Source organism: Cimex lectularius, unplaced genomic scaffold (assembly GCF_000648675.2).
Source record: "Cimex lectularius strain Harlan isolate CLEC.00 unplaced genomic scaffold, Clec_2.1 scaffold93, whole genome shotgun sequence".
Classification (NCBI taxonomy): Eukaryota; Metazoa; Arthropoda; class Insecta; order Hemiptera; family Cimicidae; genus Cimex; species Cimex lectularius.
The window spans coordinates 1,425,352-1,443,182 of NW_019392669.1; the positions used below are offsets into that span (position 1 = coordinate 1,425,352).

Sequence of the window (17,831 nt, forward strand, 5' to 3'; positions counted from 1 at the left end):
CGTGTTTTCTAGATTCTACTAAAGCTGCCTAACTACTGATAATTTTGTTTTATTTTCAATTACACTTATGGCCTAAAAAAATGTTTTGCAATTGAACTAATTCGATCGTTTATTATCCAAGTTCTTCGTGTTAGTGAAATTATACATCTCTGGGTCTGGTTTCCTGGCAGGGGGAGAAGCGGGATCCTGCCCCTACGCCTCTGCCTGGAATCACTCCAGTTTTCCAAAGAGGGGAAGGAGGAATAATAACGGCAGGGGAGCCGGTTCAGGGGAAAGATAATGTTCACCGCCCTTTTGGAGGGTCGGAGAAGTTCTTTCCGTTACGGCAAAGCGACTCACGTTCTTCGTCAACCGGCCATCTGCGAATGTGAATCCTTACCAACTGTTTTCTCACCTGCCGTAGGAACATTCAAGCCCAAAGTTTCCAGGATAATACATGAAATCGGGCAATTTAAATACATAAAAAAATTCTCCATCACATTTCAGTCTTGAATTCTATTACTGAAATAAGCGTGACTCGATATGTAAATTGTAAAACAACAGGTGTACGACATTAAATTTCATCCAGAGGAACTCGCCCTTAAAAGCATAATGATATTAACAACCGTCCTGTAAAAGATATCAGACGAAGAGTCGGAAAGTACGAGAAGAAAGTACAATCAATTCCATGCATATTCCCTCAGTACATTGTTAATATTATCATTCACGAATTCATGATATGTAAATAATTCGAAAAAGTGAAGACCCGCGTCCTCTCCGTACACAGAATAGCTAATCAGAAATGAATATACATAACGAGCTGAAGCATTTGCATTTAGAATGTTTTCAGCCGAGTTGAACTCTCCGTTTAAGACGTTTTTGAACAATAACAGACGGTTAAATATACCAAAAGGAAAAGTTGATTTCCTCCTGACCAAACTTGATAACATCTAGCCAAAAATTACACGCTAATGAATAAAATATAGACTTAAAAGATGATTAGCAAAATCAAGTGAATTTTGAATTAAAGAATTTTAAAGCTTTATGAAAAGTAGAAAACACTACAAGAAAAAGTGTACAAGTAACTACTACATTATGGCTGTGTATGCATGTCTGTCTATACTTACGTTCCTCTGTATGTCCCTGTGTTGTAAAAATGACAAGACCCCATACGACTATATTGTTTACTGCATACACATTTTAAATAATGAAAAGTGAAGGGAAAGAGATTTTTTAAATTATTAAAATGGGAATTGGTTATTATTATTGCCTATGTATGGGGAAAATCTAAATAGATCTTACATTAATATTAAGATTGAAAAAACCCAGGTATTCCGAGGAAGATTAATTTATTTAAAGATGGACATCTCAGTATTTGTAATAAAATACCATCATAAAGAGTTACAATTAACAAAGGAATAGTTTAATAATTAAAATTACATTTAATAATAAATCTTACCAAGCGTAGAATTTCAAAATATAACGACCAGAATCAATACGGTTCGTGTTAAAATTAAACATAAAATTGAAAAATATGCTTAAAATGGGGGTGCTGGTACCGTAGCAATTTTAACATGGAAAAGTCAAAAAGAGATAGCTACCAACCCTTTATATTAATGTAATTTTATTGATATTAGACTCCTGTGTTTTTGTAACAGTTCAAGAAAAGAAAATATATTTTCTTGTAAAAAAATACATTTGTATATAATACAAGTGGCAATGATATTTTCATTATTATTTTGTTTGTCTTTCATTCCAAAATGGCATGGACTAACAAGAATTTACTTTAGACATCAATACTTCATTTTATTCTATGGAATTACATCCAAAGGTATCTAAACATTATGATTTGCATTTCTATCTTTGTTTGGTAACTGTCTTTGTTTGAAAGTTGTTTCCGTGGTTATTTCGTATGTTTTGTTTTAGATACTGGTTATGTCTTTGTACTGTGAAGTCAATTGTAGTCAATTCTAGTGTAGTTATTGTTGAAAGATGTCTTTATAGTAGGCCAATTCTAGTTAAGTCTTTGTAGTACACACATGAAATGTGATATTTTTTATTGAAACGCCAGACATGCGAGTATAGGCAGCCAAAATGTCGTAATGGCATAAAACGCCTGTAACTACACAATTTGTTTGTCTTTTTCTAGATAATAAACTGTATTTTTTAAACATCTCATATATTAATGTACTATAAATAAAGGATATAATGAAACAAATGGCTAAATTTAGGTCGTTGACCTGTCAAAAAATTTCAATAAGACAAAACCATCGCCCATGGCCACCAAACGAAGTGTCCGGGTTAAGCTAGGGTTCAGACAGTTCGGTAAGTAAAAGACAGTACGGTAAGAGAAAGACAGAGAGAAAGAGATGGGACAGTATTACTTAACAACAGTGAATCACGTCCCAGTAGAATAAATTACACGGAAACCTTGACCTACACACTCTCATTACCATAGCCGGGGTGCCAAACCCGCCATCAAAAGATAAACTCGTTAATTTGCCAACCCAAGCCGTTTTCCAACCCCCCCCCCAAACTTGCCCTTTCAACTAAACTGCTCTCAGCCAGCTATTACTTTGTTTAATTATGGGTGATTCTGTGCGAATGTACTAAGCAAACAAAAGAAATCGAACCAGAAATAAAACAAATAAAAAATCTAAAAAGCAACATATATAAGAAACGCGATATCACAAGACACATATTTATGAAGTTCCTAATTTGGACGGTGAAAAAACAGCGAGAAAAAGCGGACCCAAAGTGGATCGATAACGGCAGATCCAGTGCTGTGCATGCGCACCCTTCTCGACCCGTGTTCGCAGCGTAGGAACCTGAGAAAAACTATTAAAACATAATTGCAAGCGTTATAACTAACACTTAAAGTTAAATTATTTTATTGTTTAAAAAGAGACTTTCAAATATTATAACTACACAAGTTTGACCTCCGTTTAAATCTGCCTATACGTGCATAGGTTTATATGTACATTTCCTTAATTTTGTTTGCTCTTTTTGTTATCTACTTGTTTAAAAGAAAAAAAAGTTACAGATGAGATCGATATGAAATTTGGATCTTTTTGGCTAGTCTGTTCAGCAAAAACAGAATAAATTTTGAATTTAGTTAAAAAAAAAAAAAAGTGCTTACGGTATATTTATTTACATTACGTTTTAGGTCCGTCTAACCTCGCTTTTCTTGACCACCAGAGAGCTCTGACCGTGTTATGTACAGACAACCCCAAGAGGGAAGTGTTTCTACATCTTGAAACTATGAAAACGTACTTTCTGCTATCACCTTAACTCCTCAACTCAGAAAATTTACGGATTTTTTTTTAAAGGGTAAAAAGTCAAAAAATATCCGCCGTACCGTGAGAAGACTGGTACGCGATAGGTCAGACAAAAAATCGCTGAATCATGCCATGCAAGCTAGAAACACAACTTAAAGAGAATGCGCCATCAATAAATAAACGGACAGAAGGGTGTTTTACCTTTATTAAAAAAAAAAAAAAACACTTCCTCAAATTCTTCCTTTATCTGTCTGGCCTACGAGTCTAAACTAAGCCAAAATGAATTAATGGAAACAATTTAAATAAAATTACTACGCGCTACATCCGGGTAACTTAAAATTGACTTACTAGACGAAATGTCAACCTTCGCCTGGACTTTTCTCATTACACCCTCTAATGGCCATGTGCAGTCGATACCGGCTCATTCATAATTACTTGTAGAATATCAATGGAAGCCCTTTGTTTTATTGACGAACTTTTAATTCCCATTCAATACTACTTACCAAAATTGGCTTTTGGAAAAAAAATCAGTGTGCAAAGTTTGTAGATTGGACAAAATGGGCACTCAATAGAAGCATCAGAGAAGAAAACCAAATTAAAACAATATTAGATAAAAAATGAAACCCAGAAAGTTAAAAAGGAATAACAAACCAGAATAAACAATTTAATGTAAGAACTTCCTTTTATTAAAAAAAAGCAGACCCAAATGGGCTAAGAATTTCTTCGCGGCCAGGTAAAACAAAAGAACATTTTATTGGACTAGGGAGAACCGGGGTAAAATAAACAAGACCGATTAGTCATGCCTGACTTGTGAATAATGACATTCGGACAATATAAACATAACAAACAGCTTGTATTCAGTGGGTTTTTTTTCTTTTTCCCATAGTTGTGCATTTTAATAACCGATTCAATGCGTGAAACGATCTCGAGGGACAATGTTGACACTAGTTTATCAATGGAACAACACAAAGAAAGTACATAATTATGGCTTTCCTTTTTTTTTTTTTTTTTTTTTTTTTTTTTAAATAACAATATATATCTACCTTATTTATTATGATATGTTAATATAAAACAAAAACAACCAACGGGTATTTATTTTCATTAATGATTTAACGTGTGGATGTGGAGAAAGACAGACAAGCAAAAGGAAAGAAAGAGAGAAAAAGAGAATTGGAAGGGATGTAAAAAAAGCAGAAAGACACAGAGAAATTTGAAATAGATAGATTAGGTAGATAGATAAATAGAGAGAGAGAGAGAGAGAGAAAGAAAGAAAGAAAGAAAGAAAGAGAGAGAGAGAGAGAGGAGAGAGAGAGAGAGAGAGAGAGAGAGAGAGAGAGAGAGGAGAGAGAGAGAGGAGAGAGAGAATGAGGGGGGCGCACAGACGTGACTCTTTGGACCGCCAATGTTCGCTGTGTCTTCTTGACTTAACATTAAAACAAAATGTCGCAGCAAAGAATTGATTAACAAATACTGGACAAAACGTACAATACATATTATACTACTGGGAAAATTTTGTCTATTTATATCTTCCTAATATGGAACAATAAAAAATAAATAAATATAAAATAAAAAAATATAAATTAAAACTCAAGAATAAAATTTATCGTTTGTTAACGAATAAAAGAAAATCATAAATCTTTGTGTCGAGAATGCAATATATTGTATTACAAAAAAAAAAAAAAAAAGCAACACAAAAGTGGAAATGTTTTAAAAATACTTCTTCAAAACAAACTACTTCCAACTAAACTATTTTGGCAAATGATTTAACATTGTTACTACTTATTTATTGTTTGTTATTTAGAAAGTTAAACTGCATAGATTTGAGTTAAATATAACTTGACTAATTCAATATTTCGATTGTTTTAATAATCTACATTAATATTTAAAATTATAACAAAATCTAGATAAATTTCATGTTCATTTCTTCTTCTTAGCTTGACACAAACCAAAAATTCGATACGGATTATAAAAAATCCTCGTGAGATTAATGTCAATAAACCTTAAAAAAGACTGCCCGTTCTGAACCGTTCAAAGGTCGGAATTACTGACTAATACCCCGGCTTGTTTATAACATACTCCCACACTTCTGCACAATTTATACCTAATGGTAGTCAGAAACAACCCTACCATACCATAGCTGAAAACGACTAAGAGGTAGTAAAGCTAATAGGAAAAACTATCCGAATCAAAGGCTTCTATTTTACTTCGATTAGTATTGACCCAGACAGCAAATAACGTGGAATATTAAGCAAAAGGAGCTTGCAAGTTGGTACTTTACTTTCAACTTTCTCGAACATTAAAGGTAGGTAGGTACCTGGGAAAACTCTTGGTTAATACCTAAATTCACATAGTACAATGTAACTGAGATCAATATTTTCAGCTTGGTAACGACCAAAAGAAATTTATTTGTATTTATTTAAATACTATAAAAGTGTATTTTGTTTGGTTAGTTCAATTCGACTATCATTTTTTTGACAATTAAGTTCCATTGCCAACAATACATTTAGACAATTTTTAAACTGTGTTTTGCAGGTTTGTAATAAGATAACTGAAGCTTTGGGAACAGAAGACAAGTCAACGACTGCAAAGTAATCAATCTAAAATAAAATCCATATGAAACAAAAAACAAAACAAAAAACAACTGAAATAGAGTATTAAATTTAAATCCTATAATAAAACCTGAAAGAAAATGTGAAACATAACATACCCACACAGAAAAAAAAATCAAATTTTTATTTCCTATCAATATTGAAAATATAAAAAACAACAGCTAGGGGAAAAGAAAAGAAAGTAAAAGGAATAAAAAAGGCTTCCAGTTCAAAAAATTAAGATAAAACTACGATTTCCTAAAATTGCTACTTCAGACAAATTTAGCCATGTTGTTAAATTATTATCACATTATTTTAAATATATATAAATAACCATAATGAATAACTTGTACAAACATTTTATAAAAAAAATTTAAATATCAAATCAAACAGACTGATATATTGTCTGACTAAGATTTCTTAAGCTAAATGTTAACAAATATTATACATCCATACTTATGCATGTATGAATGTATAATATGTATAAGTATGTAAAAAATAAATATTTACAGGATTGAACTAATTGCATGTATTTATATGTAAGTATATATTAGGCTGTATTGTTTGTACTTGGTTTTGTGCTTTACATTTACAAAAAGGGTTTGTTATTGCTTATTATGGATGGCCCACCTATGGTTATATAGAAAAAGAAATATTTTCATTCTGCTGACTAGGACCAACAAAATAAATAAGACAACCAGGAAAAACATTGATTTTAATTTAAAAAATAAATAAATAAATTTTTATGTTTAAATAGAATTTAAAAAAGTGCATTGGCTTAGGGGGTAAACGCTACATGTGGTCAGAGAGGTCAATCCGCAAACTAGATCCGCTGAAAGCCTTTCACTGCCCAAACATTAATATTAAAAGGAAAGATTAAAAGGAAGAATAACATGTTTTTAAATATTAATTTGAAATTAAAAAAATAATCCACACAATTAAACGAGTTTGTTCTTAAAGGCTATCAACTTGAATAAAAACTGATACACAATTTTCACCTTTGCCCATCAGTATCGACTCATATTGTCTCAAACAACTTGAATATTTAATATATATATTTAAGATTGTTGGAATATGAGTGAAGAAAATAATGCATATGAGATAATTTGAATGAAAAGATATAAGTTCACTGTCCACTTTAAAAAATTATTTAATCTTTGTTAAAAATAAAAGGACATTTTAGCATCTAGTATCGATGAATGAACAATGTTTGATTTAATTTTATTAAAATGAATTCCCCTTAGAATGATTGAATTTGAACATTCAATTTACCAGATTTCCTATTAGAAAATAATAAAAAATATCAAACCAAAAAAAGACAGTAAAATAATTACAAATAAAAGATTGAATTCAAATCCAAAGCGAAAGAAGTCTGAGACTGAATCTGGAACCAAAGCGATTGATAAAACAAAAAACAATCTAGACCTTGTAAAATAAAATATAGTTTTATTCTAAAAAATTTCATGGTCCCAAACATCTTGAAGATCTCATAAATGTTTAAGATTGTTGTAACATGAGTATAGAAATATATTATTATTATTGATTTTTAAATAATAATATATTGTAGAATATAATAATGATGATGAATACCAACCAACCACAAACCATAAAGACACTAAAGAGGAGAAATAATTACAAATATAAGATTGAATTGAAATCATAAGCGAACCAAGTCTGCGACTGAATCTGGAATGCCCCAAGCCATTCGATAAGAAAATCATTCTCAACTTGGAAAAAAAAATAGCTGAAATATATATTAAACACAACATACCTTTCATTTTTGTAATACATATATATATATATATATATTAAAATAAATGCCAATTTGTTTTCAAAATAGAATGTAATGTGAATAAAATACATATTGAAAAGACTTGATAGCATGCATAAGCATTGAGTGCGACTTACTGGAGGCGGTTGGTTGCGGTAGGGCTGCTGCTGCGGATAAGGACCCATGGGTCTAGGAGGCCATCCTTGATTGTAGCCCTGAGGTGGTGGTTGCTCACCCTGTGCTTTGGCCATACCATAGTCATAGTTGTTCTGGTATCGATGGACACTGTTCGACTGTAGCAGTTGATTGAGGGTAGGAGTGGGTCCTGTCGGAGGAGACTGGCTCGACACAAACCTCTGCTGTGGTTGAAAACCCGGCCTGGGGACAGGCTTGGCAGCCGGATAAGGCTGTCTCATATTCGGGTTGAAATAAGAGTTCTGGTGATGCATCTCTTGCTGGTGCATCGGATTGTCAGGGTGGACGTACCGCTGAGGGTAGAGTCCGTAGCCCTGCTGCTGATGATGCTGCTGCTGATTATCCGGCATCGGGCCGGATTTATTGTAATTATTAACATCTCCCTGGTCCGAATTGTTTATTTTATTTATATTAGGTCCCTCCTCGGTCGTATTGGCATTCTGTTCGCTGTTGTTGACCGGAGGGGGGCCCTCTTGACGAAATTGACTCATTTCTATATTAATATTATTTCTGTGAGGCTTTTTACCTTTAACATCCGTATTTAACAGATTCCGACAATCGTCGGCGTTATCCGTACCATTGTGGAAAGCGTTATTTCCTTGCTCTTGTTTGCTATTCACGTCATTTTGCTGGGTTTCAGCTCGCGTCGCAGCCATGTTAGGCCGAGCTGCCAACACCCCGCCACATCTAGATCCTTTCAACTTACCCAATACCCAATACGTTCGGATTCCACTTCACTCGAAAACATTTTATTCCCATCACTTGAACACACACGCCATTCCGCCGTCGACGCGGCCCGGTTCGTCAGTCGCGATTAACGAAAAACCACACATTTCAAAACGGCACACAACGTTATTTCGCATTTTCTATATCAGTACGAGAGGACGGGGGGATCGGATAGCGCGAAAGGAGGTTAGGACAGAAAGGTTATTATGTTCCTCCGCCACAATAACAAAAAGTCTCCGGTTACTTTTTCAACGGCGGAAAAACCTCGAGACGGACTTTTCCGACCGAGCAAAGCCACACGGGGAAAAAGGAAAACGCGTTTCCCACTCCGATGTCAAACTATCACGAATAATCCGACGACGGTCGAGGGACTACTTTTTCTCTTCGGCCATGATGGACGAATAATCCGCTACCAGTCCCCCACCACGCCAGTCAATAAAGCCGCACGTAGCCAAAACCCAGTACGGCAAAATTATTCGAAAAACCCACAAAACCCGCGTCGTCGGAAAGAAAAAAAATCCCCCAAACCGGTTGAAAGCTTCAGAAAAAAATCCGACCTTTTAAAAATCGAAAATCTTTCGAAATGGAAACACCTCGTTTTGACCGATCCGGTACACGTACGTTCCTCGAGGATCAGATGGCGCCACCTCACCGCCTTTCCGCCCCGTCCTCGTACAAAAAGGAAAAAAGAGTGTGGGAAAATTTTCTTCCACGTTTGCACACTTTCGGGTCGAATTATGATTTTGGACGGCCGATGATCCGCTCTTAGAATTTTTTCAACGACGCGCTTCCCGACATGGCTTCGAGGGGCGGCCCGACCGTCGCCGGCACGGACGGTATGGACTTTTTGCACAGGCAGCGAGTCGCCGCACAATATCAAATAAGGTGATACACTTTGGAAAAATTTGAATTTACAATTTTACAAAATTCCACTCGGCATTTTACGGAAAAGCAATTTTGACCGATTTTCATGCAGATACTTCCACCCCTCTGGTCCCAGATGCAAAATAAATAATAAGAAGTTGAGGTTATCTCTGGTTTATAATTAGGAAGGTTTCCTTGTATTTTTCTTATCAATTTTGATAATTTCCTATCAATTTTCCACCCTTCTACATATTTTGCTCATTTCCGTCATTTCTACTTTAATTGTTTATATTAGCTTAGTGTTTTGTAGATATATCGACCAACTTATGCAGATAATGTTCTCTTGGTCGTTATCAGGGATGTGGTCAAAGAAAGATATTTTTAATTTTAAATCTTTGCCTATCTTTGGAAACGTTATTGTATCTTCTTCAGGGCTTGATTTTTGGTCAGAAGTATCTAAACTTAAATTCTTTTATTTTCATATTAACAATGAAACCCTTTTCACTTTCTCCTTCACCTTTTCAACCATGAAATGACTAGACTAATTTTTACTGTCTGTGATATTTGTGTAAATAATATAAAGCAAGGATACATTTATGGAATTCTTGTTTTAATGGCTTGCATTAAGACAGCGTTAGAAATCCATGTCACGTTAGCATTTTGATGTTTTCATTGCTTATCTAAAGGTGGTTACAATACATTAGCCATCTTTGGCTCCTCCTCATGAAACCAAGGGGTTGGGGCCGAGGGATTCATAAAGAGTAAAAAAGTCAACCCTTTTGATGTTTCCTGTTGGCTCTGAACTGCCTCCCATACACACATGGTGAATAAGCACATGGTGAACAAAGTGGTCGGTTGTCTTTCGTTGGCCGAGATTTGCTTAGTGTGTACACACCTTAAGCGATTAACACCAAGCTAACCATACTTGAACCACACAAAGACGGTTTTAGAATTTTAACTATAGACTAACAAAGCAAAATAATTTTAAAATATTCGTAAATGTGTGTGTGTATCGGTCCATTACCCCGTTTATATAAATGTATGGACAATCATCACAGAGAAAGTCTGTATTTTACAATTTGCTGTGATGAAAGACCAATACGTAAAAATCAGCATGTATCAATTTTTGTTTAATGGCTTGTATAATTCTTAGCTGCATTGCTATTTTGACATCTTAACACCAAGCTGAACATACTTGAGCGAAACAGTTATGTATTTGTAGTTCTTGTTGCAGATGAACCATATGCAAAAGAACTTTAAAATAATGGTAAATATATGTATATCGGTCTGTGTTATCCCATTGTCCAAACATATGTCCAGATTGTACAATAAGATCATATTTTAAAATTTGCTGGGTTGAAAGGCCTCTCCTGTTATATAAAAATGAAAATTTATGAAATTTTTGTTTAACAGCTTCATGTGTGCTGCTGCATTACCATTTTGACATTTTTGTTATATGTCTACATGATTACTACCAAGCTAACCATACTTGAGTGACAAAATTAATAGTTTTTATGTTTTATAGTTTTTATAGCTAATACCACTTGTACTGCTACTAATGATGAGGAAAAGAACCTTAAAAATTCATAATTGTGTGTCAGCCCTGTTGCTTCTTTATCGTATGGACAAATATGATAGGCTGAAGGATTTGCTACGATGAAAAACCTTGCTTGTTACTTAAAAACTTAAATTGATGAAATTCTTGTTTAACGGCTTGCAATTAATTCATAGGTGTTAGAAATTCATGTTGCCATTTTGACATTTCTATATATGTAATGTGATTCACAACAAGCTAAACATAGTTGAACCTCGCAATTATAGTTTTATACCTTTTATTGCAGTCTAACCATAAGTAGCACAACTTACGCTTAAATCTTAAATGTGTGTGTAAGTTACACCTTCATCTAAACCATAGACAATGTGCATGATGAGGCTGTATTTTACAATTTGCTGTTATGAAAGACCTTGCCCGTTACTGACAAATGAAAATTATTTAATGTTTCTTAAATATTTCCTTTCTCTATGCATCTCAGTAATATCCTTATTTTGATATATTTTATTTAATACATATCAGTTAACTTTATTTCTGTTATTCAATTAATTAAGGTTTTTAGTTGAGATAAAAAGTCAGTGTCACGAGTGAGATTTGAACCCACGACCTTCGACTTGATACGCCGCTACTCTTCTTCAAAGTCACGATAGCTCAAGTGGTAGAGTAGCGGTGTATCAAGCCGAAGGTTGTGGGTTCCAATCCCGCTCGTGACACTGTGTTTTTTTATCTCAACTAAAAACCTTAATTAATTGAATGATATTAATTGGTCAAGCAGACCACAAAAAATAGTGAATTTATTTCTATTGTCTTACACTACATTTAATATAAACAACCAAGAGCAAAACAGCGTTAAAAAACTGGTAAAAACATTTTTATTTATTTTGGTTATTGGTTGATTTTGTTAACNTATATTAAATTGTATTGTTTTGTAATTTGTGTTATTTTTCTCTGTTTCAGCGCTCATAACAAATCTAGGCTTAAATATTGCATATTTTTCCATTATTTATTATTCTTTGCGATGGTGGCAAAACTGTCTTCAGACATTTTAGACAAATTGGATATTTTTATCTTAGAAATAGAAGAACTTCAAGTGCCCAAGGTGAGGCGTCCTCTCCTGTTTTTTGACAAACCTGGAACAGATATTTATTTAAAATCTTTCACAGCCTTTGCTCTGGGAATACTTGTGGTGTGTTAGCATCCTCCTGACGTTCGTAGGCCTCGCGGCGGCGAGGAAGAACAAAGTGTCAATCATGCAGAAGTACATGATTGGGACGGGCGTATTTGGCCTGCTCCCCGTCCTGTACGCAATGTTCTACTATTTCCCAGACGTTTGGCACTACGTATCGACTGGTGAAAAAGACGAAATACTTCTTTGGCAGGTAATATTGTTAATTGCTTACATCAAAATAATAAATTGAAATATAATTTTTTCTTGTTTGTAGGACTACCCTTATGGCATATTGTGGTACGTATTCATATTCGGAGCTCTCCAAGTCCATTCGTTTTCGTTGTACTTTGCCAACAGTTTACTGACAGCTTGGAAATCCAGAGGGACCAAGAAAGGCGATTAAAGTCTTCCAAGTGTGTTATATTTTTAATACCCCTCCCCCCAATTAAATAAATTTATTTATTGTTGTTTTGTACAAAAAAATTTTTTAAAGAAAAAAAAATGGTTTGTTAATTTGTTATTTTCTTGGATGGCTTAAAATTTTGGGATTTTAAAAACAGATGGCACACTATAATCGTCAATTTGGCAATAAATTGAAAATTATGAGCACCTAATCTGATCAACATTTTTTGTTTTATAGGGTTTAACTTCTAATTTTTTTAAATTAATTTTTTTAATAGACAAAGCTTTAAACATTATTTATTTTAAACAGGACAGTAATAATTAGGGTAAATAAGTCATCATCATATCAGAAAGAAAGATGCATTTATCCTATATTATAAAAAAATGAAATAAAATAAAATTAATTATGACCTCCCCCCCCCCCAATATTTAAAAACTAAATAAAAATATTTTTGTACTTAAGAAAAAAGGAAAATTACCCAATTCATGTATTCAAAACAAAAATAAAATCTCCAAAAAATATAATTTTCTGCATAACTTTTTTTAAAATTATTATTATTAAACATTTTGTTATTTTATGTATATTATTATTGAATAATATACCATGTGAATTTCATTTCACGCTTTGGTAAAAGACAAAAACCTTTGAAAATGTTTTAAAATATATGATAGTTAGGGTTTTTGATTTGGTTAAGTCTTAAATTTTATTTTAGCATGTTTTTCCAGAGACTTGGAAGAAAGAAGGGAAAATTGTATTTTAAAAAAAAATCAATTAGAAAAATTGTCATAGGCAAAGCTTCATGAATGTTACCTGTATCCTACTGCCTTAATTTTCTATGTGTGCTCAACCCTTTTAGGAAAAAACACAATACGACTAGCGTAAATATACAAACCCCTGTCACCAATATACAATCACAATAGAAAATATATATTTATTAAAAAATAAATTTAAAAAAAAAAGGAAAACAACATCAATATTTGTTTAGCAAAATCATTCAACTAGGAGTGAACGTATTAGAATACACAACACACAGTTTAAATACAAGAAGGATTAGATTTTTATATATTTCTCTTGTTTTTAATTATAAATGATATTGAAACTAATTATTTCAACTAGTTTAAATCGGATATTTTCTATCTAATCCTTCTAGTTTCAAGACTTTTCTATCCTGTAGTAATTAGCCAACACCGGTTTTAAACCATTTTTACCCTCACACAAAATTGAAGCAATATCCATTTGTAATATATAAAGACCTCATTTAAAAAAAAATTGCAAATAATAAATATTGAATATTCTTTTTGATTTTTCAGTTTAAAATTCATGAAATTCATGTGTGGTAAAGTGACCGTTAATTAATGATTATTTGGAAATCGTGAGATGTGGTTTGGTGTTAAGTTTACAATTCAATCGAATTTCTTCAACTCCTGGTCTTTCTAAAAACACTCGTTAATCATGTTTATGAAAAAAAATAAATAAAAACTAAATAAAAAGAAATACAGTGAATGTTATGACTATTGACTAAGATTGTACATATGTTATTTATTTAAAATGTATTTAATTAAGAAATTGTGTTCATAAGTTAAAAAATAAAACACGACCGATGTCAATAGACAACGAAATCGTTCACGACAGTTTTTTTTTTTTTTTTACAAAATGGATCTGTGATTTTTTTCTATTTAGACAGATTTTTGTTTTTAGTAGTGAAATAGTTTCATTTGTTCACCGCAGGAGGATTTAATTTTCAGAAAACAATTATAAATTTAAAAAAAGTGGAACTAAGGTTGTGTTTTGAAATGCCTCAAAGAAAAAAATATATATATTCTCTTTAAAGCAAATAATTTACATGTTGTGCCTAATGAAATGATAATCTTAGATTTGTACAATATAAAAAAAGAAGAAAATTGGAATGTTAGCATTGAAAAGAATTTATCAGTGTAAATTGGATTGTAAATAAAATTAAAGAAAATGTGTGTAGACAATTTTTTCCTGTTAATTGTATTTTTCTATTAGCAAGTATCACAATACATTAGAATATCATGTTTTCTTACTCTTTTTTCTCCTTTTAAGCACAAATTTTTTTTGTCAAAATTTGTTTATATAGAAATTTTTTCCCCACTACTTTATTTATATAACTTCATTGGGCTTTGCTTCCACTAGTTCCTTTTATAAGCACCAATTCCAGGATATTCTTCTAAATTAAAATAACATCAAGACCAACATATTAAAAAATTATTCAAATGGATTCTTGGCCACCCTGGTATAATTTAGAACAAACATTTTATAACTTTTTTTGTATTATAATACAACGTTACATTTGCATAATACATATTACAAGTTTGACAGTTTAAAAAAATTTAAAAGATTATTTATTTCTAGCCTACAATTAATTTTCTAAATGAAAAATACATTATCCAATAATTTCTTTTCCAAAAAAAATAACAAAAAATATTACTCAACACTGCCAGAATTGTCTCAACAAACAAATATTGTCTCATAATTTATTGATTATTTATGAGCAATGTTTAAGAAAAAATATAAATGCATTCAATGCCAAAATTTCAAAATAAACCAATTATTGTCCTAGATAATCAAATGGACCACTCTTGTACATTTATTGGACATTACTCTATATAAATAAACTAATATTTAATGTCAAAAGAGGTTTGTGTGTCTATTGTTGCATTATTTTATGCCACAACCTTTATATGTTACGCCGTTCAACATCAGTCCTGGTATTTTCATTATAGTGAAAATATCATCAAGCAATCCATATAAAATTTAGATAATTTAATACAAGGGATTTATTTTTAAATTATTAAATGGCAGTTTGTCTTTTATTTTTTTACCCTCCCATCGACGTTACAATCAACCCTGATCATGCGCCGTTCCTTTTATATTATGGTCAAAATCTAATAGATTCTAAAGGAAATATGAAGTAAACCGGGTCTTTGTCGGTGTTGATCTTGTGTGGTAACAGTCAAATCTCAGTAATGTTGGCTTTGTAGTAATTGTAAATTTCATTCAATTCCGGAATTTGTCTAGCTCTTGATGATTTATTTATTTTTTGGAATATTCAATTCCAGATTGGTAAGTTTTAATTAATTGCACACATTTTTTTTTTTTTTTTTTTTGCACACATTTTTTTTTTTTTTTTTTTGTAGCAGAATTTATGTATAGTTATCATTTGATTTGTTTTATAAAGTAAATTCTGTCTCATGGGAGGTCTTAACCAGTCTACCCTTTTTTACATTATTTTTTCCAAAAGATTCTTAATCAAAATTCCTTAATCTATGATGAAATTCAAACTCAGTACCCTAGCATGGCAAATAGAAGTCAGATACCCTAACCACTCGGCCGAGTGGTCCCACATTGGCTTTGGGGGGGCTTGTATTTTCCAGTGAATCATACAGTTCAAAAGTTCTTAGTAGTAATAACTTTGTATTAACAATCAATACATAATAAGTAGGTAAAGACAATTTAGTTAGAGTCTGGCCTTTTGTTGGTTATAGAGTTTTTCTTGTAATAAATAGTCAATTGAAGGGGGTCATTAGTTTTTTTGTTGGTGGTTTTTTTCTTGGCGTTAATAGTTATATGAAGTCAGTTTAGTAGATGTTAAGACTTTTGCAGTGTCTTTGTAGTAATAGTCAATATATTTCCCTTGAATCTTTGTTGGTCACTGTGTTTTTGTAATAGTCGTAAATTTCTTTTGCAGTGTCTTTTTAGTAATAGTCAATTAATATTTCCCTTGAATCTTTGTTGGTCACTGTGTTTTTGTAATAATAGCACATTTCATACATTTCTTTTGCAGTGTCTTTGTAGTTAGTCAATTAATATTTCCCTTGAACCTTTGTTGGTCACTGATCTTTTGTAATAGTAGTAAATTTCTTTTGCAGTGTCTTTGTAGTAATAGACAATTAATATTTCCCTTGAATCTTTGTTGGTCACTGTGTTTTTGTAATGATAGTAAAATCAAGGTATCTTTTTGTTGTTTTGTAGGTAGTGATATTTTTGTACTAAAAGCTGTGTAGTCAGTTTAGTAGGTATAAAGTCTGTTAGTTGCAGTGTCTTTGTAGTAATAGACAATTCATTTTTGACTGGGTTTTGTTGGTATCTGTGTTTTTGTAGTAATAGTCATTTCAAGGGTTCATTTATTGTTTTGTTGGTGGTTATTTTTTAATTTTTTTTTTTTACTAAAAGTGTGGTCTGTTTAGTAGCTATTAAGTCTTTGTTAGTTGCAGTGTCTTTTCAGTAATAGACAATTCATTTTTTGTCTGTTACTTTATGGGTTGCTGTGTCTTGTATTAGCAGTCAATTCAAGAGTCATTTGCTGTTTTGCTGGTGGTGTTGTATTAATAATTTTACGTAGTTAATTCATTAACGGTAAAGTCTTTTGGTAGCTGTGTCTTTGTAGCAATAGCCAATTCTTGGGTCATTATTTTTATTTTATTTTTACTCTATATAGAAATAGTCATTTGAGTTGTAGTTGTTTTTTTCTAATAGTCAGGATGATCAGGGCTGATAAAACTGCTTACAAATATTCAACAGCTCACAGACAGACCAACGAAATTACACAAATATAACAAATCTTGTCCTAAAACTGCAATTACATATACAGTCTATGAATAGTATTTCCTTTCTCTTTTATATACAGTAATATATTTATATTTATAAACTACTTTATTTACAAAATTCTCAATTTTTACTAGATTACATTTTTTTTAATGTCTACCTCTTTTAATGTCTTAATCTACGTTAAAGAGGTATTTTATAAGGATGGCAATATTTAAAGATGACAATTTTCTTTTTGATTTTTAAAACCCGACAAGAATATATTATTAAACAAATTCTCTAATCACACTAAAGCATATTTGATCACAGAGGTATTATAATTTTTTCTTGATGCTGATATTATCTCATTTTATGTAGTATTTAAAAATTTGGAAAATCTTATGTAATATTTTAGGTTTTTTTAAATACTAACAATAGGAAAAACTATGTAGTTTTTAGTTAATATTACTTGGAATAAACCGGACAATTTTTATATTTCAAAAAATTACAGCATGAACACTATTTTTAAACTGGATTATCAATAGTGCAGCTTAAATAAGCAAATAATTTTATTGATCATATATAATAATTAATTATAATTAGATAACAATATTAATAATGAATAACTGGAATTTTTTAATATACAACATTCTAAACCATTAGGGTTTTTTTTACAAAATATATTTTCATTTATTAACTACAAAACTATTTCCACATATATTTTGCTCATTATCAAAGAACCCTGAGATATTTCAAAGC

The 17,831-nt window shown here is 31.8% G+C and overlaps 2 protein-coding genes across 5 annotated transcripts in view; one reads left to right on the plus strand and one right to left on the minus strand.

The window, feature by feature from the left end:
- The window catches only part of LOC106672101 (trithorax group protein osa), a 198,004-nt gene extending 188,939 nt beyond the window's left edge, over window positions 1-9,065 (minus strand). For all 4 annotated transcript variants that reach the window (XM_014403246.2, XM_014403244.2, XM_014403247.2 and 1 more), the window contains exon 1: window positions 7,754-9,065. In XM_014403246.2, the coding sequence (XP_014258732.1) occupies window positions 7,754-8,467 (714 nt within the window). In that variant the 5' untranslated portion in view covers window positions 8,468-9,065. The remainder of the gene's footprint in view (window positions 1-7,753) is intronic.
- Window positions 9,066-9,165: 100 nt separating this feature from the next.
- LOC106672102 (protein jagunal) lies at window positions 9,166-12,964 on the plus strand. Its single transcript, XM_014403248.2, has 4 exons — window positions 9,166-9,422; window positions 11,911-12,052; window positions 12,117-12,332; window positions 12,396-12,964. The coding sequence occupies exons 1-4, from the start codon at window positions 9,334-9,336 to the stop codon at window positions 12,522-12,524; spliced, it is 576 nt and encodes a 191-aa protein (XP_014258734.1). The 5' UTR covers window positions 9,166-9,333; the 3' UTR covers window positions 12,525-12,964.
- The last annotated feature ends 4,867 nt before the right edge of the window (window positions 12,965-17,831 follow it).